The sequence below is a fragment of the Accipiter gentilis genome, chromosome 7, assembly GCF_929443795.1.
Source record: "Accipiter gentilis chromosome 7, bAccGen1.1, whole genome shotgun sequence".
NCBI classification, from domain to species: Eukaryota; Metazoa; Chordata; class Aves; order Accipitriformes; family Accipitridae; genus Astur; species Astur gentilis.
This window is the reverse complement of record NC_064886.1, coordinates 10547290-10564745: the sequence shown is the minus strand read 5'-3', so window position 1 is coordinate 10564745 and position 17456 is coordinate 10547290. Positions and strand designations below refer to the sequence as shown.

The 17456-nt window shown below is 67.6% G+C and overlaps 3 protein-coding genes across 5 annotated transcripts; all 3 read right to left on the bottom strand.

Annotated features, from left to right (window-relative positions):
* Window positions 1-447: 447 nt before the first annotated feature.
* On the bottom strand, window positions 448-9568 carry RORC (RAR related orphan receptor C). Of its 2 annotated transcripts, none has more exons than XM_049806134.1 (10): window positions 9491-9568; window positions 4756-4841; window positions 4539-4680; window positions 3787-4143; window positions 3525-3646; window positions 3238-3370; window positions 2683-2790; window positions 2534-2607; window positions 1909-2018; window positions 448-1669 (listed from the first exon to the last, which is right to left on the bottom strand). In XM_049806134.1, the coding sequence occupies exons 1-10, from the start codon at window positions 9495-9497 to the stop codon at window positions 1372-1374; spliced, it is 1437 nt and encodes a 478-aa protein (XP_049662091.1). In that variant the 5' UTR covers window positions 9498-9568; the 3' UTR covers window positions 448-1371. The 2 variants fall into 2 exon arrangements, with proteins under 2 accessions (XP_049662091.1, XP_049662092.1); XM_049806135.1 differs by having other exon boundaries at window positions 1448-1669; window positions 2497-2607.
* A 1485-nt stretch (window positions 9569-11053) lies between these two features.
* On the bottom strand, window positions 11054-11973 carry LOC126041123 (acyl-coenzyme A thioesterase THEM4-like). The gene is made up of 5 exons (XM_049806410.1): window positions 11883-11973; window positions 11640-11793; window positions 11444-11554; window positions 11217-11341; window positions 11054-11115 (listed from the first exon to the last, which is right to left on the bottom strand). The coding sequence occupies exons 1-5, from the start codon at window positions 11971-11973 to the stop codon at window positions 11054-11056; spliced, it is 543 nt and encodes a 180-aa protein (XP_049662367.1).
* Window positions 11974-14208: 2235 nt separating this feature from the next.
* On the bottom strand, window positions 14209-17402 carry S100A10 (S100 calcium binding protein A10). 2 transcript variants are annotated; one of them, XM_049806689.1, is made up of 3 exons: window positions 17350-17402; window positions 14760-14908; window positions 14209-14544 (listed from the first exon to the last, which is right to left on the bottom strand). In XM_049806689.1, the coding sequence occupies exons 1-3, from the start codon at window positions 17354-17356 to the stop codon at window positions 14383-14385; spliced, it is 318 nt and encodes a 105-aa protein (XP_049662646.1). In that variant the 5' UTR covers window positions 17357-17402; the 3' UTR covers window positions 14209-14382. The 2 variants fall into 2 exon arrangements, with proteins under 2 accessions (XP_049662646.1, XP_049662647.1); XM_049806690.1 differs by lacking the exon at window positions 17350-17402 and adding an exon at window positions 16146-16253.
* Window positions 17403-17456: the final 54 nt, after the last annotated feature.

Genomic DNA, 17456 nt, shown 5'->3' with positions numbered 1-17456 from the left:
CTCCCCTCTCCAATCATAGCGCCTCTCTCCCCGCCCCACCAATCGCAGTAGGAGGGACGGTGACCAATCCCCGGACGGCCTCCTAGAGGAGGGAGGAGAGAGGTGAGGGGGCGGGCCACAGCACGAGCCTGGGAATAAAGCCGCCAATCCGCGCCGCGCGGCGGACGGTTGAAGCCAATCAGCGAGCAGCAAACGGGGATGGCTCGGACCCGCCCCGAGCCGTGAGTGACGGGCGGGGCGGTCCCGAAGAGCGGGAAAGGGCGGGGGGGGGGGGGGGCCACTGCCCTGCCCCACGATGCCCCGCGGGGTCTCGGGGCTCGCGCCCTGTCCGCCCCACCCGGTGTCACACCCCCCCCCTCCACCGTTCCCCCCGTGACGGAGCCCACAGACTCGCCGTCCCCCAAAAAGCCTTTATTCCACCTCGGTACAGCCGCAGCCCTCCCAGCCCTCACCCCCCCCTTCCGCCATCACCCCGCCGGGCCACCCGGGGCGGGGGGGGGGCCACGCGTGTCTGCACAAGCGGGAGCCTGCACCCGTGGGAGAGCCCCGGGGGTGCGTCTGCCCGTCCCCTGTCGCGGGTGGGGCCCAGCACCCATCGTGGCCCCGGGGACCCCGAACTGCTCGGCGAGGTGGGGGCACACCCAGTGACAGGGTGACGCCGGTCAGGGCACCCACAGGTGACGGAGCCTCCCCGGGTGACGGGACATCACTGGGTGATGGAGTGTCGCCGTGCAATGGAGCCCGGCCAGGCGGCGGATCCTCCCGGGGTGATGGAGCCCCTCCAGGTGACAACCCTCGCTGGCCGACAAAACCCTGCTGGGTGACATGGCATCACTCTCTGATGGATCCTCTTTGGGTGACAGAGCATCACTGGGTGATGGAGCATCTTTGGGTGATGGGACATCACTAGGTGGCAAAGCCCCACTGAGTGACAGACCATCACCGGGTGACAGACCATCACCAGGTGACAAAACCCTGCTGGGTGATGGGGCATCACCAGCTGATGGATCCTTTTTGGGTGACAGAGCATCACCAGGTGACGGAGCATCTCTGGGTGATGGGACATCACCAGATGACGAAGCCCCACTGGGTGACAGACCATCACCAGGTGACAAAGCCCCACTGGGTGACGGACCATCACTGGGTGACAGAGCATCGCCAGGTGACAAAACCCCCCCGGGTGACAGACCATGACCACGTGACGGAGCATCACTGGGTGACAAAATCCCGCCAGGTGACAGAGCATCACTGGGTGATGGATCCTCTATGGGTGATGGAGCATCACTGGGTGCCGAAGCCCCTCCGGGTGACGGAGCTCCTCCGGCTGTCGGCTCCTCCGTGGGTGATGGAGCCCCTTCGTCTGCCAGAGTCCTACCAGCTGCGGGCGCCCCCCTGGCCGTGGGAGCACCCATGGGTGCCGGCATCCACTGCTGCCCCCAGCCGCCGGCAGGCAGGAGGCAGGGGTAGGGCAGGGCGAGGACCCAGGCATCCGGGCCCCCGGGGTGGGTGCTCAGCGGGTGCCACTGGGGGTCTCGGCCTCGGAAGCGAAGAGCTCACGGTAGAGCGGGGGGAAGGCGGCGTGCAGCACCCCGGGGTGCAGGCGGCGGAAGGCCTGGAGCTGCTCCACGTGCTGTGAGCACAGTGCCCGCAGGCGCCCCTGCGGCGGCAACTGCCCGCGGGGACACATGCCCATCAGGTGGGGTGACACGCGCCATGCACCCACACAGAGGGGACAGACGTGTCACACCCACACACAGGGGACACACACGTGTCACACATGCAGGGCACCCCATGCCCCAGGGTGACCCCCTGCCCGTGGCAGCCCACACCCTCCCCCCTGTGCCCCCAGCCCCCTCAAGCCCATGGCACCCACCCTGTGCCCCCCCTCAGCCCTCCCTGTGCCCTCACCCTGGCCAGGAGCCCCTCGCGGTGGGTCCGGCGCAGCAGGAGGCGGAAGGCAACTTCCAGGTGTCCATGCAGCCGTGCCACCTTTGCCTGCTCCTGCAGCCATGGCCGGTCTGGGGACAGGGGACACGGTGGGTGGCATGGGGACAGGGATGGGATGGGGACAGGGATGGGAGGAGACAGGGATGGGGATGGGACAGGGATGGGGACAGGAAAGGATGGAGACAAGGACAGGATGAGGATGGAGATGGGGACAAGGACAGGGATGGAGATGGGGACAGATGGAACCGTGGCAGGATGGGGACAGGATGGGGACCACAAGAGGACAGGGACAGGACTAGGCCAGCGTTGGGGACAGGAAAGGGGACAGGGACCAGCTGGGACAGAGAGTGGGACAGGAGAGGCACAGGGTGGGGACACGACGGGGATAGGATTGGGAGACAGCAGAGGCCAGCTCAGGACACTCAAGCCCACAACCCAGCACCCACTTTAGGGCAAAACCCCGGGGTTTTGGGCAAACCCTCATTGGGGTTCCTACAGGGCTGGGGAGGGAAACTGAGGCATGGAGCGGGGGGGGGGGGTGTCCCTCACTGGCATTGATGAGGACGAGGGCGCTGAAGAGGGCCACCTCGCTCTCCGAGAAGTGCAGAGCGCAGAGGCTCTGGGCGAAGTCGAAGATGGAGCCGATGAGCTCGTGGCAGCCTGGGGGGAGCCCTTGTCACAGCGTGTCCCCTCGTGTCCCCTCCGTGTCCCCCCCCTCCGTGTCCCCAGCCCTACCCAGGGATCGGAACAGCTCGGCGCCGGCGTACTTGCCCTCGAAGAAGACGGTCCGGTTGTCGGAGTTGAAGGCTCGGCACATCCACACCAGCACCACCTCCATGGCGCCTGCCACCACCCGGCAGGGGGATGGGGACAGGGATGGTGGCACAGGGACAACAGGGCTCCACGGTGCCACTGCTCAGGGCTGGGTCAGTGCCCCCACAGCACCAGCCCTGGGGGCTGTCACCTCTCCAGTGGGGTTGGGGTGGCCCTTGGTGACCGTCACCTCCCCGGTGCGACCCATGGGACTGTGACCTCCCTCATGGCACCAGAGCAGCCCATAGGGACTGCCACCCCCTGATGGGACCAAACCATCCCTTGGGGACCGACACCCCCCCTCCATAGGGCCACAGCATCCTCTAGGGACTGTCACCTCCCTGATGGGACCAGAGCATCCCATTGCCTGGGAACACTGGGACTGGGGAGATGGGGGCAGCAGGGACTGTGGGGCTGGGGACCGGGGGGACGGGGTGGCCCCGGGGATGGGGATGAGAGGACGAGGTGGCCCCGTACCCGCTTTGAGGAGGACGATCTGGTCATTCTGGCAGAGGTCCATGAAGCCGTGCAGGCGCTTGGCGAACTCCACCACATACTGGATGGCCTCGGTGATGCGCCCGGCGCAGCGCTGCCACATCTCCTCCATTGACTGCGGGACCGGCCGTCACCCCCACCACAGAGCCCCCACCAAACCCCCGAGAACGTCCCCATCGCTCTGCACCACGCCGGAGCTCCGGGCATCCTCTGGGTGCCCTGGGGACTGCAACATCCCCTCCCCTGTGCCCCCACCCCGCTGGCCTCACCTTCTTCTGGTAGGCGCAGACCTCCTCGCGGGAGAAGGTGTCCCAGCGCCGGAGCTGCAGGTCCTCGGCACGGAGCTGGCACGTCTCCCGGTACGACTTGAGGACGTTCTGGGTGAGGTGCTCTGCGGGAGACGGGGGCTTGGGGATGTGGACAGGGCAGGCAGCCCTTGCCCGAGTCCCCAACGGGCAAGGTCCCGCCACCGTCCAGCACCCGTGGGTGACAGACCCAGCCCCCACGGGCATGTGGCACCCAGAAACTCACCGATCTCCACACCAGAGGATGTGGGTGACTCCAGGAGGCTGCCGACATCGGGGTGGGGGTAGAAGTCAGGGCCAGCCCTGTCCCTGTCCCCATCCGGGCCCCGCTTGGTCCCCTCCAGCCGCCCCAGCTCCACCTCCGCCATGGCACCAGCCCTGCCCTCCGTCCCGCCATGGCGGGTGCCAGGGCACCCCGGGGTGCCGGCGGGGGTCAGCGGGTGGCCCCGGCACCCCGCCAGCCCCAGGGAGACAGCAGGTGCCCCCTCGGCCGCCCGCTCCCGCTGCCGCTGCTCCAGCTGCTGCTGCACTTCGGCGTGCAGCCGGTCCCGCTGCTTCTTGGACATGCGGCCGAACTTGACAGCTGCGAGGAGAGGCGGCGTCGGCGGCGCTGGAGGACACGCATGCCACACGCGTGTTCGCGTGTGTACGCGTGCACCGGCCTGGCTCCCCGCGACCTACATAACCGTGGCACCGGGGCTTTCCAGCCCCACACGCGTGCCGCCGCGGCCCCTGCCGCCCCGCTTCCTCCGGGCGCACCCACGGCCCCTCCGCTTCCTCCCGGGGACACCGCGGCCCCCTGGGGCGTCCTGCAGTCCCCAGGCAGCCACGGCTCCCACGGGAGCACAGCCGGGTGGGAACGGGGCTGAGGAGGGTGGGTGCACCCATGTTTGGGGAGGGGGGGTGCACCCAGGTATGGAGGGGGTGCACCCAACTGTGGGGAGGGGGCTGCACCCATGGCCCGGGTTGGGCACCCACCGTCGCGGGACATGCCAAGGCGCAGGCACTTCTGCAGGCGGCAGTGCTGGCAGCGGTTGCGGCTGGCCCGGTCGATGGGGCAGTTCTGCTGGCGGCTGCAGGCGTAGCTCAGGCTGCTCTGCTGGCTGCGCCGGAAAAAGCCCTGCGCCGGGGGTCACCGCTGTGCCGGCACCCCCTCCCGGCACCCCCCGGCAGCTGCCCCAGCACCCCGGCCCACCTTGCAGCCCTCACAGGTGATGACGCCGTAGTGGATCCCTGAGGATTTGTCCCCGCAGATCTTGCAGGGGATCACCTCGATGTGGGCTGCGGGTGGGAGGGATGGTGTGGGTGCCCACCCCGAGGGATCCCCCGAGGTTCATGGGCAGCTCACAGCCCTCCCCGGGCTCACGTGGCACCCGTGGGACTGTGTGTGCCACCTGTGTCCTCGCGTGCTCTCCCTGGGCTCACGTGTCCCCTATGGGCTCAGGTGTCCCTCAGGGACTCACAGGTCCCACGTGGGCTCCTGTGCCCCCTATGGGTTCACATCGTCCTCTATATGCTCATGTGTCCACCATCCGACTGCGTGTCCCAGACGGGCTCACGTGTCGCCACACGGTCTCACGTGGCCGCTGTGGGCTCACATGTCCCCTATAGGCTCACATCCCCCATGGGCTCACATGTCACCCCGTGGGCTCCCATGTCCCCCTGGGTTCCCATGTCACCCCACAGGCTCCTTGAAGACCCTATGGGACCACGTGTCCTCTCTGGGACCATGTCTGCCACCCATGTTCTCACCGGGACTCCATGGGTTCACATGTCCCCCATGGGCATTGGTGTCTCCTATAGACCCCCATGTCACTTAGAGGCTCACGTGCCCCCCACCAGCTCACCTGGTCCCTATGGGCTCACGTGTCCCTCAAGGGCTCCCGTGGCCCCTACAGGCTCCCATGCCACCCCATGGGCTCCAATGTCCCCTATGGGCTCAGGTCGCCCACCAGGAGCCCTTGGGTGCCCCCTGGGGCATGCCCCCCATGGCCCCAGTGCAGGGTGGGCCCTGCCGGACGCTGGGGGCTGCCGAAACCACAGCAGCAGCGAGCGCCACCAAAGCCACAACTGGGACGTGGCCCCACCTTGCAGGAAGGCGCCCGCCGCCCTGGCACAGCCCAGCATGGCACCGGCACGGCACCAGCATGGTACCGGCATGCCACCGCCGTGCCCACTGGGTGGGCAGGGGGCTATGAGGTGAGGTCATGGGGATGGGGGGCACCAGAGCCATGGGAGCAGGGGACACGGAGGATGGGGACACTGGGGATGGGAAGGTGGGGGGACACCAGAGCCACGCAACGGCTGAGCTTGGGGGGACACTGGAGCTGGGGGACACCAGGGTGGGGACACCGGGGTGGGGACACCGCAGCCAGGGGGGACGCCAGCCCCAGAGCCCCCTCCCACCCAGACAGCTTTCATCCCTCCATTGCCACTGGCTTGTCACCCTCAGCCCTGCACACGCTTGTGCACGTACATGCACGTCTGCGCACCCTTGCACACGCTTGTATGCACTCAGACATGCCTGAGCCCCCTCCTGCCTGCTCACACACACTTGCACACTCACGTGCACATACGGGCACACTCCTGCCCCACACACATGGGGTTGTTGGCGGGGGGTGACACACGCTTGGGCAAGCTTGGGCACGTGTGGGCACATGCACACGCCCGCAGCCATGCACACGCGCTTGAGCACACTTGCCCGTGCTTGTGCATGTTTGCAAAGGGTTCTGCAAAGCTGCCAACGATTGCACATGCTCCTGCAGGCTGCTGCATGCTTCTCCATGCTTGCACACATTCACACATGCTTGCACACATTCATAAATGCTTGTGCACGCTCATGTGGGCTTGCACATACCAGTGCACACCTGTGCATGCTCATGCATGCTCTTGCATGCTTGGGGATGCTTGCCCAGGCTGGTACACGTCCACCGATGCTCGCACACACTCTCGCACGCTCCCGTGAGCCCTCACACCCTTGCACATGCTCTTGCACGCTTGTGCACGCAAGCAGCTGTGCCTTCACGCACGCACACGCATGCACACGCCCGCACACCTCCTCCCCAGGGCCAAATCTGCTTCGTTGGCTTTTTCCACCTGCCCCAGTTTTGGGGCCCAGCGGCCGCCCTCGCATCCGGCGCCGGTGGCTGGGCACCGGGGACCCCTTCGGTGACACCGGCCCGGAGGGGCCCTGGGAATTCGGCGCTTTGAGTCAGCCCCGCGTCCCGGCACCCACATTAGTCAACGGTGCCGGCGCCGGCGGCTGCCAGGAAGCGCCGCTTTCGGGTGCTGCTCCTGCCGGGAACCAGTGGCGAGAGGTCGACGAGGTCTCGCCCAGCCCCACGCCTCCCCGCCGGCACCCGCCAGCACCCACTGCTCCCACAGCACCCACCCGCACCTGTGGGCACCCGGGCATCCGCCAGCAACATGGGCATCCAACAGTACCTGTCAGCCCCACCAGCACCCACCAGTACCTGTCAGCCTCACTGGCACGTATCAGCCCCATGGGCACCCAACGGTACCCATCAGCCCCACCAGCACGCACCAGCACTATGGGCACTCACTGGTACCCATCCTCTCCACCAGCACCCACCAGCCCCAGGGGCAACCACCGGCACCTATCAGCCCCACCAGCACCCACCAACAACAACCAGCACCCATCAGCCTCATCGGCACCCACCAGTCCCCATCATTCCCACCAGCTCCCACCAGCACCCACCAGTACCCATCAGCCCCACCAGCACCCGTCAACCCCACAGGGACCCGCTGGCCCCAGGGCACTCACTGGCCCCCACCAGCTCCATGGAAGCCACGGGCATCCGTCTGCCCCACGGACACCCATTAGCACCCATCAGCCCCACAGAGACCCACTGGCACCCATCAGCTCCACAACCAGCCATCAGCACCCATCGGCCCTGGGGACACCCACCAGCACCCATGGGGACCTGCTGGCACCCATCAGCACCCACTGTCCCTGGGGCAGGGGGATGACCCAGCGCTCCCAATCCCCCTCCGGTACGGCGTCATGGCAAAACACGCCATGACGCAGGCAGACACGTCACTGCACAGGCCAACATGCCATGATGCAGAGGGGAAGGAGGGGACCCCAGGGGACCCTGGCCCCAGCACCCCGGAGTGGCAGCGCCCCTGCCTCGGTTTCCCCAGTGCCAAAGCGGGGAGGCTGTGGGTGGGGGCGGCGCGGGAGCGGGGCCACCTGCGTGTCCCCATCCGTGTCCCTGTCGGTGTCACCTGCGCCGGCCCCTTGCAGCTGCCAGCCCCCACCACATCTAAGGGTGAGCACCCGACCCACAGGTGTGTGGGGGCACCCATGGGTGCTGGGGGGCACCCGTGCCCCCAGCCTCGGGCGCTTGCAGCCACAGCTGCGGGTATGGGGGGAAACGGGGCTGCCCGGCACCGCGGCACTGCCAGGACGTGCAGTAACATGCGATAACACGTGTGCACACCTTGCAACACACATGCACACCCCGCAACACGCGCGCGCACCCCGCAACATGGGTGCACACCCTGAAACAGGCGTGCATGTCATGCTCCGCACACGGACACCCGGAGCCATGTACAACAGCGGCACGCACCGTACCACCCTGCAACATGGGTGTGTACGCAGCTACACACCGTAACATCCGTGCACACACAGCACCATGCTGTAACATGTGTGCACATGTAGTGACATGCCGTAGCACACATGCACAGCCCCCATAGTGTGTGCACATGCAGTTCCACAACCCTCATCGCATGTGTGCCCCGAAACATGCCTGCACGTGCCACAACACATATGGTCCAGCTGTAACATGTGCCAACACGCTCATGTAAGCTGTAAAACATGTGTGATGCTGACACATGCTGACACACGCTGACACACGCGGTTCCCATGCCCTGGCAGCTCCCGGTGCTCTCACACACACACATGTGGGCATGCTCATGTGCACTCTCACATGTGTGTCTGTACACATATGCGTGCTCCCACAGGTGTGCACGGGTATGGTCGCACACATACCTGCCTGCACCCTCACACACACATGCACACACAGTCCAACAAGTCCCTACCCGCCTGCACAAGCACACAGCCATGCCCACACGTGCACACACACACATTTACATCCGTGTGCTCCCACGCCCTTGCACACACACACAGCTGCTCCCACCTGCTTGCACACATACCATGCCCACACGTCTGCACAAATGTGCTCTCACTCTCTTGCACACGCACCTGCCCCCTCCTATACTCTTACACACACCCACACACGCTCCCCCCTGCTTGCACACACACGGATCCCTGTGTGCCCCCACGCCCTTGCACACACACTTCTGCCTGCTCCCGCCATTTTGCACACCTGCTCTCACACACTCCCACACCCTTGCACACCCACCCCCCCACCTGCTCCCACATGCTTGCACACACATGCATACACACTCCCTCACACTTGCACATACACATTCCCACACCCTTGCACAGGCACACACACGCTCCTGCAGGCTCCCACATGCCTGCACGCACGTACGTCCGCTCTCACAAGCTTCCACTGATTGCACACACACGCACATACCTGTGTGCTCCCACACCCTTGCACACACGCGTGCACCCTCTGTGTGCTCCCACACCCTTGCACACATGTGCGCACACCCCAGCACGCTCCCACTTGCACACGCACGCACGCACACCCACTCCCACTCTCCTCTATGTACACATGTCCGCTCTCACACGCTCCCACACACTTGCACGCTCCCACACACATGCACACGTGTGTGCCCAGCCGCACGCGCACCCCTGCCAGCCCCCCCCCCCCCTTGCACACCCCCCCAGCCCCTGCCACACGCCCCCCTCGCTCCCCCGGCCTTGCACGCACCCCCAGGTGAGCACACGCCTGCACACGCATGTGCCCCCCGCTGCAGCCCCCCGTGTCGGGCCCTACCTCGCATGGCAGCGGTGGTGGCGCGGGCGGCGCGGCCGAGCGTTATAAGGGCGCCGGGGCCCCCCCGGCATCCTGCCCCCCCGGCATCCTGCCCCCCCCGGCCCCACGCACTGGAAATTTCCGACTTTCCACGGTGCGGCTGGGGGGGAAACTGAGGCACGGAGGGGCGGCGCGGGGAGCCGGGCGGCCGGGGGCGCCCCCCCGCCCCCCGTGACCCCGGTGACCCCAGGCGAAGCAGAGCAGGGACCCGGGCGTCCGGGCGGACACCATCGCCACGGCCCCAAATTCTCCAGGGTGGCCCTGACACCCCCAGGCCCCACGGGACCCCACGGCACCCTGATGGGCTCTAGTTTTGGAGTGCAGCAATGGCACCCCAGGACACCCTGATGTACCTGGCCCTGGGGTGCAGCCACGGGACCCAACGGCACCCCAATGTGCTCAGTTTTGGGGTGCAGCAATGGGACCCCACAGCACCCCAATGCACCCACCTTTGGGGTACAGTGATGGGACCCCATGGCACACTGATGTGCCCACCTTTGGGGTGCAGTGACGGGACCCCATGGCACCCCGATGCGCCCACCTTTGGGGTGCAGCCACGGGACCCCATGGCACCCTGATGTGCTCTAATTTTGGGGTGCAGTGATGGCACCCCATGACACCCTGATATACCTGGCTCTGGGGTGCAGTGATGGGACCCCACGGCACCCTGATGGGCCCCGCCCTGGAGTGCAGCCACGGGACCCCACGGCACCCCGATGCACCCACATTTGGGGTACAGTGGTGGGACCCCACGGCACCCCAATGCGCCCACCTTTGGGGTGCAGCCACAGGACCCCCCCGCCCCCAGGTGCCCATGGGGGCTCAGGCGCTGCCGGCTCGCGGAGGAAGCCGAGACCGCAGCTCTGGGGACCCCGGGGGTCCCCCCGCCCGCCCGGCCCCGCGTCCCGGGTCGCCGGTCCCGTGTCCCACGCCCGTCAGCCCCGGGGAGGTGGCGGGGGCGCCCTGCCCCGCCCACCAACCCCTCCTGGCCCCGCCCACCTCTTGTGACTCCTCCACCACCACCGCGAGCCCCCGGCCACCTCTTGTGCTGCCGCGGCCCCGCCCACCCGATCAGCCCCCGCCCATCGACCCGTGCCTTACCCCGCCCCCGGCCACGCCCTCCCCTTGCCGGAGGGGGCGTCCCGTGGCCGAGCCCACCCTCGGCCCCCGCCGTGTCACGGGGACCCCACGGGGTCGGAGGGGGGTTGAGGGGGGGGTGTCCCCCCACCCGTGGGCAGCGCGGCAGGGGGACACCGAGGTGGCAGCAGCGGGGGAACACGTGTGCAGGGGGGTCCCAAAGGGGTCCCTACCCCCCTCCCGCACGGGGGACCATCCTGGCCGTGGGGTCCCACCCGTGACCCCCGGGGACACGGCTGAAGCCTACAGAAACACCAGGGACACCAGGGGTGATCTGCAGTGGTGCTGGTGCTTGTGGCCGCCCCCAGCCGCACCTGGGGAAACTGAGATGGGGGGAGGACACGGCGAGGGGGGGGGGGGACACACACATGGCGTGACCGGGGACGGCTACCGGCCACCGTCCTCCTCCCGCGTCCGGTGCTCAGTGGGGTCCAGCCAGATGAAGAGGCCTGGAGGAGAAGGGGGGGAGGACACAGGCTGGATGGGACCCCCCCCCGTGTCCTCCCCCCACCCCCTGTCTCACCCACCCCCAGGGTGTCCCTGTCCTCACAGGTGGCCCGGGCATGCAGCGTGTCCCCCTCAACGCTCTGGACGTGGCAGGAGAGGAAAACCTTGCGCCCCTCCAGCCGCTCGGCATGGCCGTCCAGCAGCACCGCGGCACCCAGTGGGACGGGCCTGGGGGGGGATGACAACACCACATCTCAGGTCCCCCGTCATGTGCGTGTGTGTCCCCCCTCCTTGGGGATACCCCCCATCCCCGTCCCCGGTGACACTCACACCAGGTAGTCGATGCTGAGGTTGGCTGTCATCACCTTCCTGGCCACCGCCAGGGTGCAGGTCCCCAGCATGCCGTCGATGATGGCGGTGATGGCGCCACCGTGGATCAGGCTGGTGGCAGCGGGGGACGGATGAGAGACACAGTGAGTGCCGAGGCGGGGGGACACGCGACGGTGGCGGCGATGGTGACGCTTACCTGGGGTGTCCCTCCAGGTAGGGGCCGGGCTGGAAGAGGCAGTGCAGGCTGCACTCGGCAGCGTTGAGAAACATGGTGTACTCAAAGCCGACGCCGGCACCCTTAATGGTGCAGAGGAAGAGCCGCGTGTCCCCCAGCATCACCAGCACCTCTGCGGCGACGGGAGCCGGGTCAGGGGAGGGGAGGATGGGGGACACAGGGGACACCCCCCCAACCCCCACCCCCAACACACACACTCTCCCAGGAGGTGTTCGTGGGCGCTGCAGTAGGAGGGGAGCCGTGCCCAGGCCCCGGTGGCAGCCATGGCGAGGAGGCACCGGTACTGCCGCCGCATGGCATCACTCCAGCCGCCGTTGGGCACCGCGTAGTCCCGGGGGGGCTCTGGCCCCGTGGCCGGGGGGGGCACAGGCAGGGACGGGCGGGGGGATGGGGACGGATGTCAGCAGCCAGCGCCTGCCTCGCCACCCCACTGCTGCGCCACATGGCTCTGGGCTGTGATGTCACCCCCCGTGATCCCACTGACCGGGCGTGACATCACTCCCAGTCGCTGGGGTCACCAGGGGTGATGTCACGCCTGGTTGCTGCTGCCACGTGATGTCGCACGTCGTCAGTGGCCCCAACGGTGATGCCGCGCCCTGTCAGGGAGACTCGGTGCTGCCACGCTGGAAGCCAGCAGTGATGTCACTGTCAGCGGTGATGTCACTCCCAGCCGAGGGCAGGGGCAGTGACGTCACTCCCGGTGCCCCCTCCCCGCCCCCAGGACCCCAGTGGGGCCAAGGACAGACAGGTCAGAGGTCAGAGGTCAGTCCGGTCCCTGTCCTAGCTGCCCGGCCCCTGCCACCTACAGCCCCGTAACCCCTGACCCCCGCTCACGTGACCCCTGACCCCGTGACCCCCGGCGGCCCCGCGCGCCCCCCGCACCAGGCCGCGGACGCGGCAACCGCTGGCCGAGACGGGAGAGCGGGCCACGCCCGTTCGCGTCATCGGCGGGGCGGGGCCTCCTCAGCTTCCGTAGGAGCTCCGTCCCGCCCCGAGGGACCCCTATAGACCGCCATAGGCCCCTCTAGAGCCCTGCGCCGCCCCGAGGGACCCCCCGGGGACCCCTCCACCGCCCCATACAGCCCCGTACAGCCCTATACAGCCCCTATGGACCCCCTGTAGGCACCTACAGACCCCTAAAGCACCCCATACAGACCCATACAGTTCTATACACCCCTCTGCAGTGCCTATATGCCCCTCTGCAGCCCCACACAGTCCCTATAGACCCACTATATGAGCCCATACCACCCATACAGCCCTATAGAGCCTCCTAGAGCCTGTCCTGGGACCCCTGTACAGCTCTGTACTGCTCCATACAGGCCTTACGGACCCCCTGTAGGTACCTATAGCCCCCTAAAGCACCCCATACAGGCCCTACAGACCCCATACAGCTCTATACACCCCTCTGCAGCCCCACACAGTCCCTATAGACCCTCTATATGCCTCTATACCACCCCATACAGCCCTATAGAGCCCCCTAGGACCCCCATACAGCCCTATACAGCCCCTATGGACCCCCTGTAGACACCTACAGACCCCTAAAGCACCCCATACAGCTCTATACAGCCCTGTGCAGTGCCTAAACACCCCTCTGCAGCCCCACACAGTCCCTATAGACCACCTATGTGCCCCTATGCCACCCCATCCAGCCCCGTACAGCTCCCGTGGACCCATGCATCCCCTACACACCACTAGGCAGCCTCATACAGCCCTATACAGCCCCACACACACCTTATGGAACCCCATACAGCTCCTGTGGACCCTACACAGTCCCTTACAGCCCCTACAGACCCCCTATACCACCGCATACAGCCCCCTACAGTCCCTCCGGACACCCATAAACCCCTACACAGCCCCACACAGCTCCTGCGGACCCCCGTACAGCCCCTATACACCCCCATACAGCCCTGTACAGCCCTTATATACCTCCATGCAGCTCAGCTCTCTGGGGCACTATAGCCATCTTATACATACCTATTTAGGCCTGTGCAGGCCTTACAGACATCTGTACGTGCCTATACAGCCCTCTGCAGGCCTTATACAGCTCCAAACCACCCTGTGTGGCTCCTTTAGGTGCCTGTACAGCCCCGTACAAACCTCCACAGCACTTACAGGTCACCTATATGCTCACATATACCCCTGTATGGGCCCTATAGACCCCCTCTACACCCCCATACAGCCCCTTTAGATTCCTATGCACCCCTATACAGCCCTCTGTGGCTGCTGTAGACCCCCTATAGAGCCCTGGGCAGCCCCTATAGAAGCCCTACGCGTGCTCTATACAGCCCCCCCCAGCCCTGTACCCCCAGCCCTCCTATGGCCCCACACCCCCCTACCCCCCCCCCCCCCTTGTTGAGGGACCCCACCTCACCTGCTGGCTTCAGCACCCAGGGGGGCCTGTGCTCCACACCCCCCAGCCAGGGTCACTCCACAGGTGGGGCTGGCAGGGGACAGGGACCCTGGAGGGATGGGAACCTCAGGGCAATGGGGACCCTGGGGGGGGATCCCAAGAAACGAGGCAGCTCCAGCGTAGTAGAAAACACCTTTATTGAGGCAGGGGGCAGCAGGGGGCAGCAGGGCAGCACCCATGGGTGTCGGGTCAGAGCCCAGGGGTGAGGGGGCAGCACCCATGGGCATGGGAGCAGCGCCCAGGGGTGGGGGGCAACACACAGGGGCATCAGGGCAGCACCCATGGGTGCTGGTCTCACTTCCTGCCCTTCTGCTTCATGTGCAGCACGAAGTAGTCATTGCAGGCGATGGTGAGGCCGGCCACCAGCGAGAAGAAGCCCTGGAAGCCCACCTTGCCGTCCCGGCACTGGTCCAGGTCCTTCATGATCTTGTCCAGGGCCATCGGGTCCCGCTGGTTCTGGGTGGGGGGGGGGAAAGCAGGGATGGGGGTCAGGGCCCATCACCCCGGCGTCGGGGCTGCGCCCACCCAACAGGCTCACCCGAGCCCCTGCACAGTGGGGTCTGTTCCTGGCAGGGGGTTGTGGGGGTCCCATCCTGGCAGGGTGCTATAGGGTCTGATCCCCGGGTGCTATGGGTCCCCCCCCCCCCGGGGCCCGATCCTGCTCCCCCCACCTCCAAGAAGCCGGGGAACTCCTTCTCCATCAGCATCCGCAGGTCCTCCTTGCTGAGGTGGTTCTTGTCCCCCGCGTACTTGTGGAAGGTGAACATGAGGGTCTCCATGGCGTGCTCCATCTGGGATGGCATGGTGGGGGGCTGCGGGACTGGGGGCGGGGGGGGGGGGGGGGGCACACTCAGCCATGTGCCCACACCAACTCCCCCCCCCCCCGCCCTGCTGGCAGGCTGCAGGCTGAGGCTGGCGCCACTCATCACACGTGTGAGCCGTTTTCCAGCCGCTGGGAATGACTCAGCTCGGGCTGCGGCCGCGGGGTGTGGCCGGGGAGGGACGGACACACACACAGACACGTCCTGTGGGTGTGACCCGTGTCCCGTCCTGTCCCCCCACCCCCCCCCTGCTACGGGGTACCCTGGGGAACCCCAACCAGTCTTGGGGGATATTGCGCAAAGCCCCTGGTCTCTTCCCTGGGTGGGGCGCACCCTGCCTCAGTTTCCCCATCTCTGAGGGGTCACGGGGAGAGGGGCAACCCCAAAGCACCCCCCCCCAAGGGATGACACCACCACCCCACCCATCATTTTGAAAAGGGATGCCCGGGCCTGGCAGAGATGTGGGGTGACAGCAGCACAGGGACACGGCTGCCCCATGGGTCCGCTGCCCCCCACCCTGTCCACCCAACGCCATGATTCTCCCCTCACCCCCAAACTTCCGTGTGCCCCCCCCGAGTGGGGACGGGGTTGGGGGCACCGGTGCCACACCCCAGCGTGGGCGCCTGCCACTGAAACAGGAACTGGCCCAGCCCGAGGCTTTGCCTTCAAAAACTTGGGGGGCCCCCCGGGGAGGTGGGGGCTGGTCCATCCCTCCTCAGCACCAGGGCTCCCCCGGTCAGCCCTGCCCTGGCCCCCCCCAACACGGGCTTTGCCCCCCCCAAGCGGGATGTGGCCGCCCAGGGTGTGGGGGCATCTCTTGGGGGGGATATGCCCCTCCATGGGCACCCCCAGATTTTCTGGGGGGTGGCCAGGTTGGGGTGGCCCTGGGGGGACACTGGCCAACGTGCCCATCTTCGGGGTCCCCCTTTAATGGGGGGGGCAATGCCCAGAGGTCCCTGGGGGGGGCTGGATGGGGTCCACCCCTACCGGGAGGGGCAGGATTGGGATCCCCCTCTAGCAGGGGGGCAGGATTGGGGCTCCCCAGCCGGCGGGGTGCCTGCCCGGGGGGGGGAATCCCCCCCTCTAAATGAAGGGTGCAGGATTGAGTCCCCCCCCCAAGCAGGGTGCGCGATTTCCCGCCCCCCTCCCCCAAGCGGGATGCAGGAATGGGGTCCCCCGAGTAGGATGCAGCCTCGGCCCCCAACAGGGAGTGGAGGGTCGCCCCCCGGTACTCACGGGCGGTGCGGAGCGGCGCGGCGCGGAGCGGGCAGTGGCGGGACGCGGCGCCGCCCGGGATAGGCACGGCGGGGGCGGGCCGGGGGGGGCACCGGGGGGGGGGGGGGGGGCGGCCGGGGCGGCCCCGCTGAGTCACCCGCTCCCCGCCCGGCCGTGCTCCGCCTTAACCCCCTCCCTCCGCCCGCTGCACCCCCCCGGGCCGCCTCCAGACACCGGGGACCCCCGCCCCCTCATCACCCCCCCCCCCCCCCCCCCATCATAATCATCGCCGGCGGGGCCGCCACCCCGGCGCGTGCAGGCTAATTTACGACTAATTAGGTGCCGAGGCGTGGGGACCCCGGGGCAGCACCCAGCGCCTGGCGGGGCGCCCGGCCGCGCGCGCCGCCCCCGCAGCACCCCGGGGTGCCGTTTGCCTTCGCGTCCCGGGGACTCGGGTCCCGCGGGAGGGGGGGGGGGGGGGGGGGGCGAGACCGAACCCCTTCCTTGCGTGTTGAGGGCCCCGGCAGGCTGAGCCCCCCCCCCCCCCGCCCAAGCCAGGGGGTCACCGGGACGGGCCCGCCCCTGCCTCAGTTTCCCCACCCCGAAAAGGTGCAAAGGTGGAGGGGGGGGCACCCATGGGCCTCTCCCCGGCCCTGCCCCACCCCCCCCCGCCGTGGGTGCGGGCCTTGCCCACCTGGCACCATCTGCCGGAGACGGGGAGAAGGGCGAGCCTGGCCCCGCGGTGCCTTTTCCTGGGGAGGGACGCCCCCCCATTGTCCCCAGGGAGCCCCCCAAGGACCCTCTCCCTCCAGAGGGGAACCCCCAACCCCCCCAGGTTCTCTTAATCCCCAGGGATCCCCCCCTCGGCCCCCCCAGTCCCCCAAGGGACCCCCTTGTCCCCAGGGCCCACTGTTCTCGTCCCCCCCTAGCCAACCCCACCCCAAGGGCCTCCCCTTCCTCACAGCCCCCCCCCCCCCCAATCCCTAGGGACACCCCCCCACCTCAAAGACCCCCCTCAGTCCCCAGGAAGACCCCAAGGAACCCCCCAACCCCAGAGAACACTCCCCCTCCTGTCACTCTGCCCTCAGCCAAGATGGCGGCACCCCCTCGTGCCTCTCAATAGGCGCGAAGCCGCGCCGGGCGGACACCGCCTGCCCTCTTCCGAGATAGCGGCTGAGTCCCCACGTGCCCCAAAGGCGTGGCGGCCTTGCCAGCTTGCCCTCACCCAACATAGCGGCTGCTCGCCAATGCTCCTGAAGGGTCCTGAAGCCGGCAGCCTGTGACCCGGATGGACCCGCCCTCCTGCCCTTATCCAAGAGGGCGCCGCGCTCC